General features: G+C 39.2%; 1 protein-coding gene across 3 annotated transcripts in view; it reads left to right on the top strand.

The window, feature by feature from the left end:
• Positions 1-18,782, top strand: part of cdkal1 (CDK5 regulatory subunit associated protein 1-like 1) — a 295,854-nt gene that overhangs the window by 56,437 nt on the left and 220,635 nt on the right. For all 3 annotated transcript variants that reach the window (XR_013284163.1, XR_013284164.1, XM_077525811.1), the window contains exons 7-8: positions 3,501-3,621; positions 17,532-17,635. Coding sequence is in view for 1 of the 3 variants with exons in the window: in XM_077525811.1 (XP_077381937.1) it covers positions 3,501-3,621; positions 17,532-17,635 (225 nt within the window). In the remaining 2 variants the exon portion in view is untranslated. The remainder of the gene's footprint in view (positions 1-3,500; positions 3,622-17,531; positions 17,636-18,782) is intronic.

Here is an 18,782-nt window from a genome sequence, read left to right as displayed (position 1 = left end):
CAGACGGTTTCTTCTCATTTGGTCAAAGCTTCCTGCAAATCCGTTTACGCTCACTCCATATGTGTGAATATTTGCTATTGTATTTCAAACTTTACAAAACTTGTGCCTTGCTACAAATAAAATACGTTTTTGATCTTCTCTGTCTGATGATGCCATAACAGATTTATGTGTATCCTTTGTAAGGTTTCTATTGGTGTTCCAATATTAACTCATTTGCTCCCAATATCGTGTAAATGCGTTTTTTTTTTAATGTTGTAAGTGTCCCAAAGACGTATTTATACGTTTTGTTGTTGTTGTTTTTTTTTTTTAATGCTACAGCATACAGCAGGCTTTGATGCAGCCTCTCAACTGCAAAGAACGGTTACAGAATTTGGTTGCTATTACACAAACGGCCAGCAGGTGGCAGCAGAGTATAAGAGATCAACCAGGGCCATGTAGAAAAAAAGCTCAATTACTTACAATTTTAAATAGATTTGTGAAAACTGATGAAACTTAGCTCTCTTCTAATGCTAATTGCTGCAAAACGGAAACGTATAGAAACATAATTTTTTTCCTGATGAAAGAAGAGACTTTAATCTTTCTTTTGATAGGTTCCATGTTTTTGTAGCAATAGAACACAATATTCTGTGGGCCTTGCAAAATCAGTCAAAATCCAGTAAAACAGCCCGGAGCGAAATGTGAAAATGGCGGCGAGTGAATGAGTTAATCTCCTCCAGTTGAGATTATAGATGATATCAGATGATATCATTTCACCTGTTATTCTGATGGAAAACGGTTTCGATTTAGTGCGTATGACAGAAATCGGGGCGCACAAGGTTAGGTGGTCTAATGCATCTACTTAAGCCAGAGATCAGAGGCGATATAGCGCCAATATGACCTCATGATCCATATTTCACCAGGATAAACAAACTGTTATTGCGTTCCTCGCTAAAAAATAAGATCAAGTGTAAGAATAAAAGACATGTCGGGGACACAAACACGGTTGACCCATTCACACAGATTTATAATGGAATTCTGAATGATATTAGAAACACATTCTTTTTGATGCTGAGTGACCTTTTTATATGGAAGTGACAACACTGAATGCTGATAAGAGGCTTGTAGCTGTCAAGCAGCAAAGCTGTTATTTTTTTCAATTTTAATAAGTGTGCTTTTTAGTGTATACTTTGATGCCCACATCAAATAAAATTGCTGAGATGTTAACACCGTTCGGTGCAATTGTAGTTGCTGCTTGGCCCTTTCCATCGACAAGATGGCCGATAAATATTAAATCCTCTTCGTCAGCCACCTTTGTCCGTTATTTCCAATGTTCCCCACCCCGCGGATGCCTTCCAATCAAACAGGGGTCCCGCCACTTATGAGACATCGCTCGTGGGTCACGAGGTCATCCTTTTAGCCCCTGCCGCTGTGATCCAACCATCCATCTGGTCATCGTATACAGCTTTTATCCGCGAGGAATTCATCTTCTTGCCTTCTATCTATTCTTTCTTTCCATCTACACCATCATGTTAAAGGGAGGCATTTACGAGTTGGACGGATTACGTCAAGCTATATTTATAGAGATGTGAACAAAGGAGAAAAAGCGGTGACATTTGAACGGTTTGAAAGACTAAGGCAGTTATTGAGTATAGGGAATATTGTTATTGGAGTTTATATATATTTTATATGGGGTTGCCCATCAGAGCAATTGGGCCTGCTTCACTCTGTATTTTGAAAATTCAACATCACTTAGCATGATATCGTAAGCTAGCCAGTGGTATACAACTGACAAGATTAAACGATTCTTTAAAAACTGTCCAAATAACTGCAATTACAATATTCACTTAAAATAATAATCGAAAAATTTCTGCAGAAATTTTGGATACGACTGCTGACTCTTGCAAGGTGGAAAGCCGAATGCACGGAACAGTTTGCCAAATGTTGGTGTACTTTACTTCTCAATCAGTCAGCAAGCTAGCATTAGCATGCTAAGCAAACATAACAGTAGCATTAGTATAATAACTTAGCATTAGCATGCTAACCTAGCATTAGCATGTTAAATTAGCATTAGCATTAATATGCCAACTTAGTGTTAGCGGGCTAAATTAGCATTGGCTTTCTAAGCTTGTATTAGCATTAGCATGCTAACCTAGCATTACCATGCTAAATTAGCATTAGCATTAATATGCTAACTTAATGTTAGCGGGCTAAATTAGCATTGGCTTTCTAAGCTTGTATTAGCATTAGCATGCTAACTTAACATTAGCATGCAAAATTAGCATTAGCATTAACATGCCAAGTTAGCATTAGCATTAATATGCTAACTTAGTGGTAGCGTGCTAATTTAGCATTGGCTTGCTAAGCTTGCATTAGCATGCTAAGCCAGCATTAGCATGAGCATTAGCAGAAAAATTGCAACAAAATGAGCTCAAAATCATTTAGGTCGGTGAATGTATGTGCGCACAGCGTGGCTTGGAAAAAGGTGCTTAATTTGTGGCTTCCCCCCCCCCCCCTCCACCCTTCATCCCTATGGGGCTTTTTGGCATTTTTTTGGGGGGGGGAATTGCGTCGCCATGGTAACTCGGAATTCCGGAAAAAAAAAATGGTTCCCCGCCGAGTCAGATCGAGCCGCATCTTTTGATACCTCATTTGTGCCGGTACGTTCAACGGTTCGGGACGCATTTTATTTTTAACAAACGCCGGGGCCGTTTTCCAGGTTAGTAATATGTGCCTGCTTTGCTCAGCAGCAGTCACATAATAGTTCAACTAAGTTTAATATTATCATTTGCACAAAGAAATTTTGCTGTCATGAAAATGTGTTGATGAACCGACTGACTGGATCATAGAAACTGATCAGGAGTAACAAAAATAAAATGTAAAATAACCGAGAAAAAATATCTCAATATATCCGCAAACGGCTTTCTTACACTAGCTAGCCGTAAGAAAGCCAAATTTGCACCCGGGCCTTATTTCCACGAGTGGCGTTTTCTCATTTCCCCGCTTGTACTGGGATATTACGACCAGTCACGCCTCACCGATTGGCTCTTTTGTCCTCCTCAGGGGCATAGTATAGTAATTTTTATCTACCAATGATAGCCATGCTTCCTGCCCTGAGCCCGCCTTCCCTGGAGACTCATGTAAAGCGGATGGAAACGGCAAGACAATTCCATCCCTCAGCGCCTCCGTCTCGCACGCATCTTTCTGTCAAGCTATTATTAGATGGTTAGAGAGTGGAGACCGCAGCATCCCCATTTTCACACAATAAAGGTTGAACGTCACTGACATTCAACTATTTGACTCAGTTATGGATTTTATTTGCCCCGCTTGTAATATTGTGCTTTCTAAATGTCTTTTTTTTTTTCATTTTGTAGTTTATGGTCACACTGTGTACAGAATCAATTTAAACAAAATGAACTATTTACAGATTGTGGTGTTTGGCAACTAGTTTTCATAAGTGGCTGATTAGAAAATGCACAAGAGCTTTCGTTTACCACATAATTTTTTTTAATTCTTGAATTCAGGTCACTCAGTTCGTCTTTTGGGCCAGAAGAAAGATGGAGGCCGGAGATTAGGGGGCGCCAGACTGGACCTTCCCAAGATCAGGAAAAACCCGCTAATTGAAATCATATCCATTAACACAGGGTAAGTTGCAGGATTATCCAGCATTGTTCATTACAGTGTTTTTGTGATTCAAAGCTCGGAAGAACCGACATGATGGCAGCCTTCTACTGTCATCAGTTTTTGTGCGTCTGTGTTGAGTAATCTCATTGTAGTTGGTAACAATAAAAGCAATGTATTGGAAAAGGTGTTAAAAGATCAAATTACTCTACTTCTATCCAGAGAAAAAGAAGATGAGACTTTTGACAAGTAGCAGTCTCGGCATTTCGCTTTACAAGCTCATTTCAATTAATCAATCAATCAACTATTTATATAGCACCTTTCATACATTCAAAATACAAATCAAAGTGCTGGACATCCATAATACAATAAAAGGTTTAAAAAAAAAAAAAACACAGACACATGGCGGGGCACAGAGGTACCCTGTAAGGAAAGGCACCCAGGAGGAGTTCATCCACAGTGAGATGGATGAAGACCAGCCATCCTTAAAATTTAATAACTACCAAATAAAAACATTTAAACACTTTAGAAAAAAAAATAAAATAAAAACAAAGCTACAAAACAATATAGATTAAAATAGTTAAATAAATAAAAAAGGGATTAAAAAAACAATCAAATGCCAAACTAAAAAAGTAAGTCTTAAGCCTCCTCTTAAAAACATCAATATTCTCTGCAGACCTGATGCTCTCCGGCAGGCTGGGGGGGGCGGGGTTACCATCTTAACTAATTGCTTTTCTATGAATTACTGTATTTAATTACAGTACTGTATATGAGTATCACTTCTGCGAACCGCTTCCCTGTGTTAGGTGGAGTCGACCAACTTCTGGTGTCTTGAAACTGGTATTTTAGGATGAAAATGCAGCCCAAATTTGGTTGTTTCGGTTCAGCTTTTGAAGGAGCATGACATCTTCCTTTCCTGGACTTAATTTCTTTAGAAATATTGAAACTTGAAAAAGGTCTTGTTGCATTGTAATTATTAGGACTGAAATGTATTGAAAATGGTCACTTTTTTTACCAACCAAACCACTTTCTGCACACACGAGCTACATTTTATGGGCTCATTTCATGTTGTTTAAGAATCTATAAACGCATGCCCTGTCATCTCAGTGGGCTCCTTAAAAGGACTAATTTCATTGTGCTTGACCTTCACTGGTCATTTCTGCGTACATCTTCAAGGTCCATACAATAAATGATGTCCATCACAAAGCAATGAGCTAAACGGATTATATTCACAACGCTTGTTTGCATTGTTTCTTTTGTGTTGCCACTTTTATCTTGTATAGAGGCACACATAAATCCTTTGTTTGACATCAACAGCTTTATGGATTAACTGTTGATTTCTCATATCCATTCTAACGGACCTCTCAGCATAGAGTACTCTTATGTGCTCCTTGCGTTCTGAACTGAAAATGTATTACTGCCTAAAACACCAGAGATCTTCTTGTTGTTAACTCATTCACTCCCAAAGACGTATTTATACATTTTTTAGGTTTTTGTTTGCTAGAGTTTTTGTATGATGGCTTTGATGCAGTTTCTGACCTGAAGTGGTCACTTAAAGTGATAGTAGTTATTACAAAAAAAAAAGTGTGCTTCATCTGTTTCATTCATTTTTATTTTTTTTCTAACAACTACCATCACTTTAAGCTTCCACTTCAGGTCAGAAACTGCATCAAAGCCTTCATACAAAAACTCTAGCAAACAAAAACCTAAAAAACATATAAATACGTCTTTGGGAGTGAATGAGTTAAGAGTGTGACATTGATGCAGCACAAGGAAATTCTCCATCTGTAGTACATTACTATAAATGTCAGTGTATGTATAATTTACAGCTGACTGGTGCAGCTTTCTTTTGTATGTATGGCTTTATTTTTTTTATTTGAAGGGGTCGTAGCGGCGACAAACAAATCCCCTTGTTTGTTATTTTACACTGCAAGTCATTTAGTAGGCTGTTTGATAACACGAATAGCTGCCGCAAATCCAGGCTGATGAACATCTGCGTTTGTGTCATTTGGTCCGTCATCGGGTGTCCCTAATTTGACCAGGCCCCGCTGATATCAAATGATATGCGAGAGAGAGAGACAGGGCGTTCTTTATACGCTCTGTTTTTAGATAATCCATTTGAGAGCCCCCTCTGAAGTAGTGACATCATTGGTGACATTTGTTAGCGGGCAAAACAAGAGAGATCTTTGTGCGACGCGCAAATGCGGAGCAGAGCCGACTTCTGCCGCCTCCTGCCTCAAAAGAGAATTTTGGAAAGTTGACAAAGAGGCATTAGAGGGACTCTTTCTTTTCGACAAATGTTGCACTGAAGTCATGCTTCCAGCTTCAAACGTTTCCATATTCATCTACAGTTTGATGTTAACTCATTCAATCCCAAAAACGTGTAAAAACGTTTTTCGATATTTTGTCCTTCCCTCCCAAAAACGTGTTTTGATGTTTTTTTTTATTTTTTATTTTTTTATTTTTTTTTTATGCAGCTTCCGACATGGTGTCTGCGGAGTATAAGAGATCAGCCACGGCCATGTTGCAAAAAGCTCTTTTTTTTTTTTCAGTGTTTTCACCAGGAATGTGAATATTGATGAAACTTAACTATATTCTAATGCTAATTACTGCAAAATGGAAACACATACAAATGTACTTTTTTTTTTTTTTTTTTTTTTTTTTAGATTAAAGTCTCTTCTTTCATCAGGAAAAAAAAGGATGTTTCTATCTGTTTCCATTTTGCAGCAATTAACATTAGAAGAGAGCTAAGTTTCATCAGTTTTCACAAATCTATTCAAAATTGTAAGTAATTGAGCTTTTTTTTCTAGATGGCCATGGTTGATCTCCTTTGTTCTGCTGCCACCTGCTGGCCATTTGTGTAATAACTACCATTTCTGCAACCGTTCTTTGCAGCTGAGAGGCTGCATCAAAGCCTTCTGTATGCTCTAGCATAAAAACAAAAACGTATAAATACGTCTTTGGGACCCTTACATTTAAAAAAAAACAACATATTTACACATTATTGGGAGCAAATGAGTTGAGTGCATCACAAACTGCATCGCCAACTTTTATGGGCATTTATCTGACATGGACTTTCTTCAGGTTCCTGTTTGGCTTATAAAAGTTCCCGGTTGTAGTACCCTTGTTGATTTTCAGATGTCCATTTGTTGGTCCGAAAGGAATATGAACCTCAGTGTAGTCATGCTAGCATTTAACATGTTACAGTAATTTATTTGTTTATAATTTGAGTCTACCTAATAATGCATCCTTTGTCCCGTCAGGTTTACTCTCAGCACACGAACCCTCACAACGACATCATTGGTGTCGTTTTTAATACATGGGGCAGCTTCCTGGAAATTAAATTCTACGTTCCAATTGATTCAAAATATGACTTTCATTAAGTAGCATCTTAATATCATTTGCACCTATTAAATCCAAATTAGATTCCCCCCCTCCACTAAATTAGTTTTATCCTCACATGGGGGTAAAAAAAAAATAAAAAATTATGTAGTCTGGCTAACACTCAGATGCCCTGGGCAGTGTATGAAAGGAGCACTGGCAGGGTTTTTTTTTTTTTTTCTGGTCCATTAGGAGTTTGGTTGAGTCAACTGACAGCATTTTGAGTCCAAAAAAACAAAACACACAACAACAACAAAAAAAAAAAAACATCTTTGTGTCCTTCAACAAACAAAATGTTACCATTAGATCAAATGCGCCTTATTTTGTAGTCGGCGTTACCTTTTAGTCAATGTGATAAATCGAAATAAACATAACTGGAACATATTTGAAAGCAGCTCAATGCTATTAAGCTTGTTGACTGGTTGTGTGGCGCACACACGCTCAGATCGTGTTCCCATTTCCAATATTTTAATTTTCAAATGTGGTTGAGCGTTTTGTTTCTCATGTTGGTTCTCAACATTGCTCCTTCTTGCAAACAGTTTTGCCCGAGGGGAGAGTTCATTGCTCAAATAGCCTACAAGTAAGCTGGGGAAAAAAAAAAAAAAAAAAAAAAAGACTTGATGCAATTAGCCAAGCTGGTGCTTTTGTAACGTGTGTGTGTGTGTGTGTGTGTGTGTGTGTGTGTGGCCCCAAGGTACTCTCGGGTCCCTTCTTACGCTTACTGTGTTTATCCGCGTGTGTGCGTGAATGTGTATGGATGTTGTCAGCATCGACAAAAGTCCCTTTGTGAGCAAGCTGAATTGGGATGCTTTAGCATCATAAACCAGGAATTTACAGCCACTCAGTCAGAATGGGTCATTAAGTATGTGTGTGTGTGTGTGTGTGTGTTGTGTGTTGCTGTTTGTTTGTTTGTGTCAACCATTGCCATTGGACTCCAGGCATTAAAAAAAAGAAAAAAAAAAGCCATTTGTTCCACAGTTACAGCTCATTTCATTTCATTATGCATCCCTTCCCTTCTCTCTATTTAGTTACATTTTGGTTGGTTATGATCGCTCATATTATCATCACAATGTTAAAATCTTGTGTGATCTTGTGTCGTTTTACAAGCAAACCAACAACTTGCTTCATTGTTTGTGTCCTCCGGGCCTCACAGGTAGGCAAGCAAGGCGGGATATTTTCTCTCATTTTGAGTAATTACATTTCTCTTGGTCAGCTTCTAATATACATGTTCGGTTGTAGAATCCATTCGTGCGATAACGGAATTGGAAGGCCGTAAAGATGTTTGACAGTAACGTAAGGAAGAATGCGCCGCGTCCGGTAAAAGCGCCAAATATTGCACCGCAAACTGCGCCCGCAAGTCTGCGCCCAGTTTACCCGCCTATTCACGAAGGATATTGCTCCAATCATATACCGGCGCAAACACGCCCACAAAACTGACAGCTTGGAGCAAATTTGGCAATGGATTTGCACCAACAACATGGTTGTTATAGTAACAGTTGCGAGAGAGACGACATTATCAGAAAGCGAGGTTGGACCGAGAGGAAGCGTTTCGAGCGCCATTAAGCTGTGCAGAGCAGAGAGGACCACGACGCCGTCATTAATTCATTCATAAAGTACAAATTATTGGTGCGATCGTTTTTTAAAAATATATTTTCAGAGGTTGCCGTGGGCGTCAAGTATGCATCTGGCACGTAAGAATAATCGTAAAATGCCTCGCCGCCATTGCCGATCAGCCCAGGTTACGTTATGTGTCCTAAACCAACATAGAAAAATGTCCCCTTCCCTCTCTCGCTCTCTCGCTCTCTCTCAGTCTCGATCTTGCGTCCTGAGCACTGTCGGGCGAACATGCTAACCAATCATCCACTGTGCCGCGTGTAACATAACAGATCCTTTTATTTTGTATTCTGCTACAGTGAAAAGGGTTTCATCTTTTTTTTTTTTACTTTGAGCTATTAGGTTGCTATTGACAGGAGTACAAAAAATATAACCTTCGAGCCTGTACAACATTTTATCTATTTACCTCTTTTCACAACTTGTTTTCTTCTAACCCCCTGACACGATAACACTTACCAGGCACTTATCTCCTTGGCAGTAATAACAACTATCGCTTTATCAGAAAGCTTTTTGGCTCCCAACAAATTAGTGCTCTGTACAAATTCTGCAACTGTCTACAAACAAATAGAATTGAGTCATTCGACACGTTTCTTTCTCCTTTACTTGCTGCTCCACCCTTGAATTATGTTTCACAAATAATTGCCACGAATAACCGTGCCAAAACGCACGCAAGTTCTGCATTTGCTGTGTAAATACAGCCATGCAGAGACTTGCTGTGAAAAGTGTTTATGCGCAACTCCGAGTAGAGTTTTGAATTTGTTTGTGTTCGGCCCCACAAGTGTGTTCAACTGCAAGTTTCCTGTGATTTCCTTTCCAGCCGCCGCAACTTCTCCGTCCACACTCCGGCTCGGCAAAGTACAATAATGGCGTCTTATCAACCTTGCCGCTGACCTTCACATAGAATTGTGCTCAGCATTGTGACCAAGGTGTAACCGTTAACAGTTTTAGCCAGCTGAGAGGGGGGGTCAGTTTGGGGTCACAGACATGCCGAGGAAAAACAATAAACCGTTAGAAATCCCCTTGAAACCACAGCCACCACACTAATGTTGTGTTTGTCAGTGTTAGAATTATTAGCTTAAAAAAAAAAAAGTGTAGTTGAAAAATAGCACTTTGACCTGATATGCTGCGGGGGTATTTCTTGTTTTCGTTCAGTGAGAGAGTCAGTGAGATAATAGAAGAAACTCTATATCGTTGAAAGAATATGTTTGCTTATACATAACACAGTAAAAGATCCAATTCTGAATGTCTTCAAATTTCTACACGTCATAATTAACATACCGGTAATACTTTATGAAGAAGTTGCACAACAATTTAGAGTCAAACATGTAGCGTCAAAAAAATGTTGGCACTCACGTCAAAGTGTTTTTTTTATGACAATAAAAGACTCTCAATAAATAAAAGTTGACAAACACCACTTTAACTCATTCACTGCCATTGACGGAAAAAGACGTCAAATGATACATTTTTGCTGGGCTGGCAGTGAATGTGTTAAAGGGTGTTTACGCAATCATTTCTGATCTCCTATGTCAGAGATTGACAACGCATGTATGCACAGTATTGCATTTGGCGCTCCAGCATGTTTTCTATCACGCTTACACAAATAAATTCTCATTGATTTATTTATTTTCACCCAAGACCAACACACAAAAGTAGATTCTGTCAAGCACGTCCAACCTCCTCGGGCAGTGCACCGCGGTGGCCTTCCTGATGTTTATCAAACCAATGTATGGGTCGTTTTCAGCTCCACTGGGCTGAACATATTATTCCATTTCCCCCTTTCCCACTGTTTAACACACAAACACACAAAAATGCACGCGAGACGCGCGCACACGCAAACGACTCTACCTCCCTCAATCACCGGAGCCCGGGAGGGCTTGTGCTCCCCTGCAGTAAATCCAAAAGATTGATGCGTCTCCTCGGACAAAATGAGATTGTACGTCATTACGCCACAGAACCCCCCCGAGTAACCCAATTAACACCAGCGCGTCGCACTTTTATGTACGCGCAATCACACGACAGATTGCGACTCTTCGAATAACGCCAACTTTCTCATGTTTCCCCGTCCGGGTGTTGACGTTTCCGCAGTCAAAGTGAAAGTTGTCAACTTGCTAATTCGACATCAGCAAGTTGGCTCCCGCGACTTTTGAAATCGAGACGGAATCGTCAGTGGCCGTTGTCTCCTCGTGTTCATTTCCAAGGCCGACCATCAGTTTTGACTTGTCGTTTACAGCCCGAGCGGCGAGTCGGCAAGCAGCAGTGAAGGCTACAGTGATTTCGGTTGTTTTTGATGGGTGACTTGTTTTTTTGTTTTTGTTTGTTTTTTCCACATCTTGCACATTTCCCAAGTCATCCAGCAAAGTCAAAACAAAGCGTGACTACTTTTTATGTCTTAAAATGATGATTTTGATTCTCTTGGAAGATGCAGTGGTCTGTAGTTTTACCGTGTTTCCTTTTTTTTGTTTTTGTTTGTTTGTTTCAGCTCACCTCACATGATACCAAAGAGACGGACATAAGAGCAACAAATGTAGTGGTTATTCTATATACGCTGTTTATGGACTTACTCAAGCTAACTATGACGTTGATGGTCTTTGTAAGTCCTCCTCTAAAATATCGAGCAGCATTTTGGAGGATTTTAAAATGTATGTTTCATATTACATCCACAAAATATTGCCACAGTGACCCTAAAAAAGTAAATTGGTTATTTTTATAAAATTAAAATAAAGGCAAATATTTTTACTTGACGTATTTAACTATTATTGTAATGGCAAAACTCAACATTTATAATGAACATTGATTATAAATAAAACAATAACTTGGGGACCTCCTGCGCTCACACATTCTGGATGTGGCATCATTGAAGCGAACCTCGGAAGACGGCACAGTGTGAAATAAAGCGCAACATTTTTGTATTTCGTTGACACAAATTCAAAACAGTGACTTGTTCATATGACGTCTTGCAAAATATGATAAGGTTTCGCAGGGCAGTGACTATCTGAAGGAAAATCTCAAGTGAACTGTCTGAATATTTCATCGCAATCTGTGGTTATTTGATTGTACACAAACACCATTTTTGTCCTGTAACAATGACCTGACTGATGTCGTTAAAAACGCCGTCTCGAGGTCCGCCTGCAGTCAAAACAAGAAGTTATGAAAACACTCCGAGGTCCCACGTCGACTTGAGGTCGCGCTCTCTCGCACATGCACCCTGCACGTGCGCTTTTCTTTCTGCCAGCCAAAACAACAACAAGCAAGACTCGTGTAGTCGTCAAAGATCATCTTGTGACCTTTTGTTAAATTCACACGCAGTCGTCGTCCCCCCTTTTTCGTAGCGTGACTGAATTCATGTACAAAGGCTTGATTGAATACATTGCAAGCTTTGCTGTATTTGGCACACACAAAAAAAAACGCAGAATGGCAGTTGACTCGGGGTGCGTGCGTGAATACGGATTCAACAAAAGCAAACACGCAAATTCTATTATGGGAACTGTGAGCGAACCTTGCGCGTGTTTATTTCTCAGCGTTTATACCTTGACCACAGATAATTACTGGCAAACGAGAGCACAACTCGGCAGAGCCGCCTTGTTTCTCATATCTGCGTCTTGAACAAGCTTGTGTACATTTCTGATGTATTAATAACTCATTCACTCGCCGCCATTTTCACATTTCGCAATCCCGTTGGCTCCCGTCTGTTTTACTGGATTTTGACTGATTTTGCAAGGCCCACAGAATATTGTGTTCAATTGCTATAAAAGCATGGAACCTATCAAAAGAAAGATTAAAGTCTCTTCTTTCATCAGGGAAAAAAAAGTATGTTTCTATCCGTTTCCGTTTTGCAGCAATTAGCATTAGAAGAGAGCTAAGTTTCATCAGTTTTCACAAATCTATTCAAAATTGTAAGAAATTGAGCTTTTTTTCTAGATGGCCCTGGTTGATCTCCTTTGCTCTGCTGCCACCTGCTGGCCGTTTGTGTAATAACTACCATTTCTGCAACCGTTCTTTGCAGTTGAGAGGCTGCATCAAAGCCTTCTGTATGCTCTAGCATCAAAAAACAACAAAAAAACGTATAAATACGTCTTTGGGACACTTAAAACATTTGGGAAAAAAAACGTATTTGTACGTTATTGGAAGTAAATGAGTTAAGTTACATACCATTATTTTACCCATTTGGCCCACTTAGTAATAAATGTTCCTCCATGCGGCCCCTGAGCGAATATGAGTTTGACACCCCTGCTCTATATAATAATAATCCTCTTTAAATTTCCATCTGCTCAGTCTTTGACTCCCAACGTTTGACTTGCGGTGACTAACTGTACACTTTGTTGGTACCATATAATGCCAGGTTAAGGTTTTGTTTGCTCCTTTTTACCCACTCCGCCCTATCTCGGCGTGAACAATAAGCGCACTGAATAACCTTCCTTTCACAACTGAAAAACTTGCCCGTTTGCCCTCGCAGTCTAAGCTTTGTTTTGATAATTGCGTTCCCAAGCTGGCACCGCGTAAAAACCCCGTCAACGCAGCCCGATTTTGTTTATGCATGGAGCAGTTTTCTAATGAATGTGCAGACCCAAAGTGCTTATCATTGGGAAAACCTTTTCCCGCTTGAACTGTCTCCGAGTCTGTGTCTTTAAGATGCCACACAAGGGAGTCCCTCGAAAGGAAAACGGCTCGTTTCTGTGTGTGTTTGCGCGCACATGTCAAGGGAGGTTTGCAAATGTATAGAGAAACCGCAGGGCTTTCTTTTTCAAGACTGCAACACAAAAGTGCTTTTCACACACAAACCAGCCCCAGACTCACTCTCGTTGGAACACATTGATGAACTACACACTTGTCAGGTGCTACAACGACCTCCGTTGGTTTAATTAGTCGGTAGGAAACAGAGCGGCTATAATACAAATGGGGGAAATAAAATTGTTCAGGGAAAAACGATATATAGAAACTTTTTGCTATATTGAGTAAGTGACTATTACGACTTTAACCCAAATATTGACGGCATGTAAACATGATCATGAATCTAGTTTTCAACAGACCTGTGCGATACTTGAGATTTACTGGTGGCAGTTTTGCCAATACTGATACCAAGTACTTTTAGGTTCATAAAATATTATATTATATATTCCATATTCCGTAACAGGTGACAAGACGAACAAGGGCTCAAGACTTCTGATTTGGGATATGAACGGTTGGGGTTAGGAAGCGGCTTAGTGAGCTTGTAGTCTGGTTGACGTTACAAAAAATGTGGTCGATACTAAAATAATTACTGGCCTGTTAGCTCAGTCATGTAAACGCTCGTCTTCTGACCAGATGACCCGGGTTCGAGTCCCAGTAACTCCCGCTTTGATTGTTTTTTTTTTTTCCCGCTAATTGCATGGCCAAGAGCGGCCGCTAAACTACAATATGTAATACTTAGTCCTAATTTGGCACATTTCAAAAAGACCTATGTGGTCGTATTAATTGGAGGTCTGTCTCTGGGGACCCTATAGGGTATATGCCACGGAAGAGGCGGGACTTCCGACTTCCGTGATTTTGCACATGAGTTTTGATTCCGGTCCGGGTTGCGAACGCGCAACCGAGGGGCACAAAGTCGGAAGCACAAGTATCGGGACGCGGTCCACACGTCGCAAACCGAACCGGAACCAAAGCTGTTTTTTTGTTGTTGTTTTTTTCCCCCCCAGACGAAAATTAAACGAAAATAGAAACCATTCATTGAGACAATAACGATAACTAAAGTTGACTAACAATTTCGTCAATGACTAAAACGAAGCTTCAGTTATCAAATTAAAACTGTGCCCGACCAACTTGAAATGCACGTTTTTACAGGGTGAGTTGCGACACTGCTCCTCTGCACCGACCTCTTTTTTTTTTTTTTTTTCTTTTCTTTTTTTTGTGTCCGAGCGCCGAGCAGTTGTCGCACTTTGTTTGGGGGTGATGGGGATGTCGAATCTGCTAATGCGCGATTTTGGACAAATGCTCAGCAACAGCGCACTGACAAAGTCACATGCACGCACACACTGCAGCAAGTAGACTACTGTCTCTTGAGATTAATGTTGGTGTGATCCACTCAGCTGGGCCTGATCACATTAAGATGGATGGACCCCCTGGTGGTGGTGGCGGCGGCGGCGGTGTATGTCTGTGTGCGAGTGTTTGCAGGGTCCCATCTGTCTCTGTTTTCTCCACATGGAGGTTGTGTGACCTATCTGCCATCTTTGGTGCCCTCAACCGGGATAAGCAACGCGCAGAGTGGCAGGGATAGACGGATTAAAACGCAACTCTTTTTCGACTCAATTTCTTGCCTTTGGTGACGTGCGTCTACGCATGTCGTTTGTAGTTCTGAAACATTACTGAAGCACTGTTGTGTTAATCTGGCACTGCTTCTTAAAGTGCTTTTTTTTCCAAAGAATACATTTGAAAAGCGTGATTTAAATAAACTTTGGAAACGGGGTTTTAATTTATTTTGAGATTGTTGTGATGGTATTAACTCATTCACTCGCCGCCATTTTCACATTTCGCAGTTCCGTTCACTCCCGGCTGTTTTACTGAATTTTGACTGATTTTGCAAGGCCCACAGAATATTGTGTTCTATTGCTATAAAAGCATGGAACCTATCAAAAGAAAGATTAAAGTCTCTTCTTTCATCAGGAAAAAAAAAGTATTTTTCTATCTGTTTCCGTTTTGCAGCAATTAGCATTAGAAGAGAGCTAAGTTTCATCAGTTTTCACAAATCTATTTAAAATTGTAAGTAATTTTTTCTACATGGCCCTGGTTGATCTCCTTTGCTCTGCTGCCACCTGCTGGCCGTTTGTGTAATAACTACCATTTCTACAACCGTTCTTTGCAGTTGAGAGGCTGCATCAAAGCCTGTGTGCTCTAGCATTAAAAAACAAACAAAAAAAACGTATAAATACGTCTTTGGGACACCTAGAACATAAAAAAACATATTTATACGTTATTGGGAGCAAATTAGTTAAAATGGGTGATTAAAGATGATAGCAAGCTAAATATTGTACTCCAGTTGACTCATTCGCTCGTTGCTGTTTTGCTGAATTTTGACTGATTTTGATTTGATTCATTTGGGCTGGAAAAGAAAGTATATTTCTATCAATCTGTTTCAGTTTTGCAGCAATTCACATTAGAATATAGATTAGTTTCATCATTATTCACAAATGTGTTGAAAACAGCTTGTTGCAACATGGCCCTGGTTCATCTCTTATGCTCTGCTGCCACCTACTGGCCGCTTTTGTAATAACTGCCATTGCTTCAACCGTTATCTTCAGTTCAGAGGCTGCATCAAAGCCTTCTGTATACTCTGGCATAAAAAAACAAAACAAAACAAAAAAAACGTATAAATACGTCTTTGGTACACTGGAAATATTTAAAATAGAACGTATTTATACGTCTTTGGGAGCAAATGAGTTAATATTTATCAGTTTTGGCTCCGAAGACTGAGTAGTACTAAGGTCAAATTCAATGTGCCCCAGAATGAATTTGGAGCCCACCCCCAATCCATCCAATATAGAATGAATGGAAATCGTCAAATGAAATCTTTCTGAACTATGTCAGCAATTTTTAAGTTTTGATTCCTTGGAGGTACACAAGTGCAGTCCACTGAGATTTCTTTGAATTTCGATTATTTGAACCAAATATTTGTATCTCTCTGGGTCCAAGGCCAGTTTATATGAAGCCATAGTGAAATGGCTCTTATCTTGATTTTTTTTTTTTTTTTTTTCTGTATCAGAATAGTTTTCTCATAAGCCCACGAATGCCATCATCACATTAGCTGCTTTCTTATCGCTGGCTGTTTTTGTCAAGGCAATTTATTTCACATAAAAACGAATTCGGACGACGGAATCTTTTCAATCTGTGTTTTGTACAAAAGGCACGCAGTGGGCTAACAGAGGCTTCTTTGATTAGAAAACTGGGCTGAGGTCAATTATTTTTCACAGTTTGGGTATTTTTGGACATCTGGGCGAAAACACTATTTTGACATGCTGCAGTAAATTGGACCCCGCATCGTGTTTTGCACTAAAAAAATGTGGGCTTCATTGTCCAAATTGAATGTCAGATATTAGATTTCAATGGATGAAATCCCAAAAATATATCCCTTTTGTTTTGTTTTCTCCAACTTAACAGCCTCACTGTACATAAACAGCCATCAAGAAGGAGCAGAGGCCCCAGAATTGAACCCTGTGGAACACACGTTCCATTATACGTGTCAATTCATATTGTACATATTTGGCCGTAATTCCTCACAATATGTGTTGGTAGGGGTGTTAAAAAAAATCGATTCGGCGATACTACATCGCGCGATTCTCGAATCGATTCAATAAAAAAAAAAATTTTTTTTTTAATTTTTTTATTTTATTTTTTTATTTTTTTTAAGAGCTCAGAATTGTTCATTCGGTACTCTTACCGATTCAACGTCTTATCATCATTGCCTTTTTTTTTTTTTTTTGTGTGTGTGAATCGATTTTTAAACTTCCATTTTTAATGGAAAAATATTCAACAAAACGTCTGACTTCGGGTTCGGATTCACACCTTGAGCATGGAAGAATGTTATATGAACGGAACATTAAGCCTTAATATTTTATTTTAATGCTGTTCAAACATGAAACAGATTACAACCTCTATAAGACTGAAATTTCAGATAAATAAATAATACATTTTCATATAAATCTTACACTCTACAAGCTTACTGATTAGTATTTTCTACATTTGAATGAAAAAAAATCGCAACAATCGACTTATAAATTCGTATCGGGATTAATCGGAATCGAATCGTGACCTGTGAATCGTGATACGAATCGAATCGTCAGGTACTAGGCAATTCACACCCCTATGTGTTGGTATATTTTTTTTTTAGGTTTTAACTACACACTAAAAAGGCTGCTTTTGTATTTGTTCGATAACGGACATTAATATCATGTCTCGATGTAATTGTCCAGGTGCCTGAATGCATGTACGTACTGCAAGACAAAACATGCCAGAGGAGACCTGGCCAGCTATCCCATAGAAGAGCTGGTTGAGAGAGCTCGACAGTCTTTCCAAGGTGAGTTCATAATAATAATAATACGTGTTTCACATACTTCACATTCATTTTAATTGTTGATTTGTGATTGTGTGCGTGTGGCTCTCCAAATCACGCAGGGAAGGTTTTAGTGACACATGTTGATGTTTTGTTTTGTGGTCCCATTCGGTTGGCTTGGTTCCATGCCAGATGAGCAGCTGCTGTTGCAATCTGTTCCTTAAGAGCAGACTCGCAGCTTTCCTACTGCACAGCAGCCGTTGGTTCCGAAAGAGCCCCGGGCGGGTCAGTCAAGGGCAAATCTACCTCTTGACAACTCCGATCCTGTTTTGAGTGCATTTATTATCAACAATAATTACAATACCTGGTTGCAGAAACTGTAAATATGGAGGCAATGTCACTTTTGCATATATAGCTGCTTTCTTTTGAATGCTTGCCACAATTGTGATTAGGGATGCACGATAATGCTATTTTCAACCGAAACCCATAAACCAATAATTTAGAACGTGCCGATGTCGATAACCGATAAGTAAGCCAGTAATTGTTTGAAAAATTAACTTGCTTTATCTTTATGACACCAAATTGACAAGTGCCGATAATTATTGGCAAATTTTTCCATAATCTGGTTTATCTGTTTGACGTCAAATTGGTCGATAATTGCCGATAATTATTGGCAAATTTCTATTATCTGTTTTATCTGCATGATGTCAAATTAGGTTGATAATACGCGATAATTTTCGGCCTATTTCGCTATTATCTGGTTTATCTTTATGACACCAAATTGACAATTGCCAATAATTATTGGCAAATTTTTCTATAATCTGGTTTATCTGTTTGACGTCAAATTGTTTGATAATTGCCGATAATTTTCGGCAAATTTCTTTATTATCTGCTTTATCTGTTTGACATCAAATTGGTTGATTAATTGTCGATAATTTTCGGCAAATGTCTTTATCTGCTTTATCTGTTTGACGTCAAATTGATCGATAATTGCAGATAATTATTGGCACGTTTCTTTATTATCTGTTTTATCTGCACGATGTCAAATTGGTTGATGATTGCCGATAATTATTGGCAAATTTCTTTACTATCTGGTTTATCTGTTTGAAGTCAAATAGGTCGATAATTGCCGATAATTATAAGAATGATAACCTGTAAGAGACCGAATTCT

This window comes from Festucalex cinctus, chromosome 7 (assembly GCF_051991245.1).
Source record: "Festucalex cinctus isolate MCC-2025b chromosome 7, RoL_Fcin_1.0, whole genome shotgun sequence".
Lineage (NCBI taxonomy): Eukaryota > Metazoa > Chordata > Actinopteri > Syngnathiformes > Syngnathidae > Festucalex > Festucalex cinctus.
The sequence above is the reverse complement of the archived record's forward strand: the minus strand, read 5'-3'. Positions and strand labels throughout refer to the sequence as shown.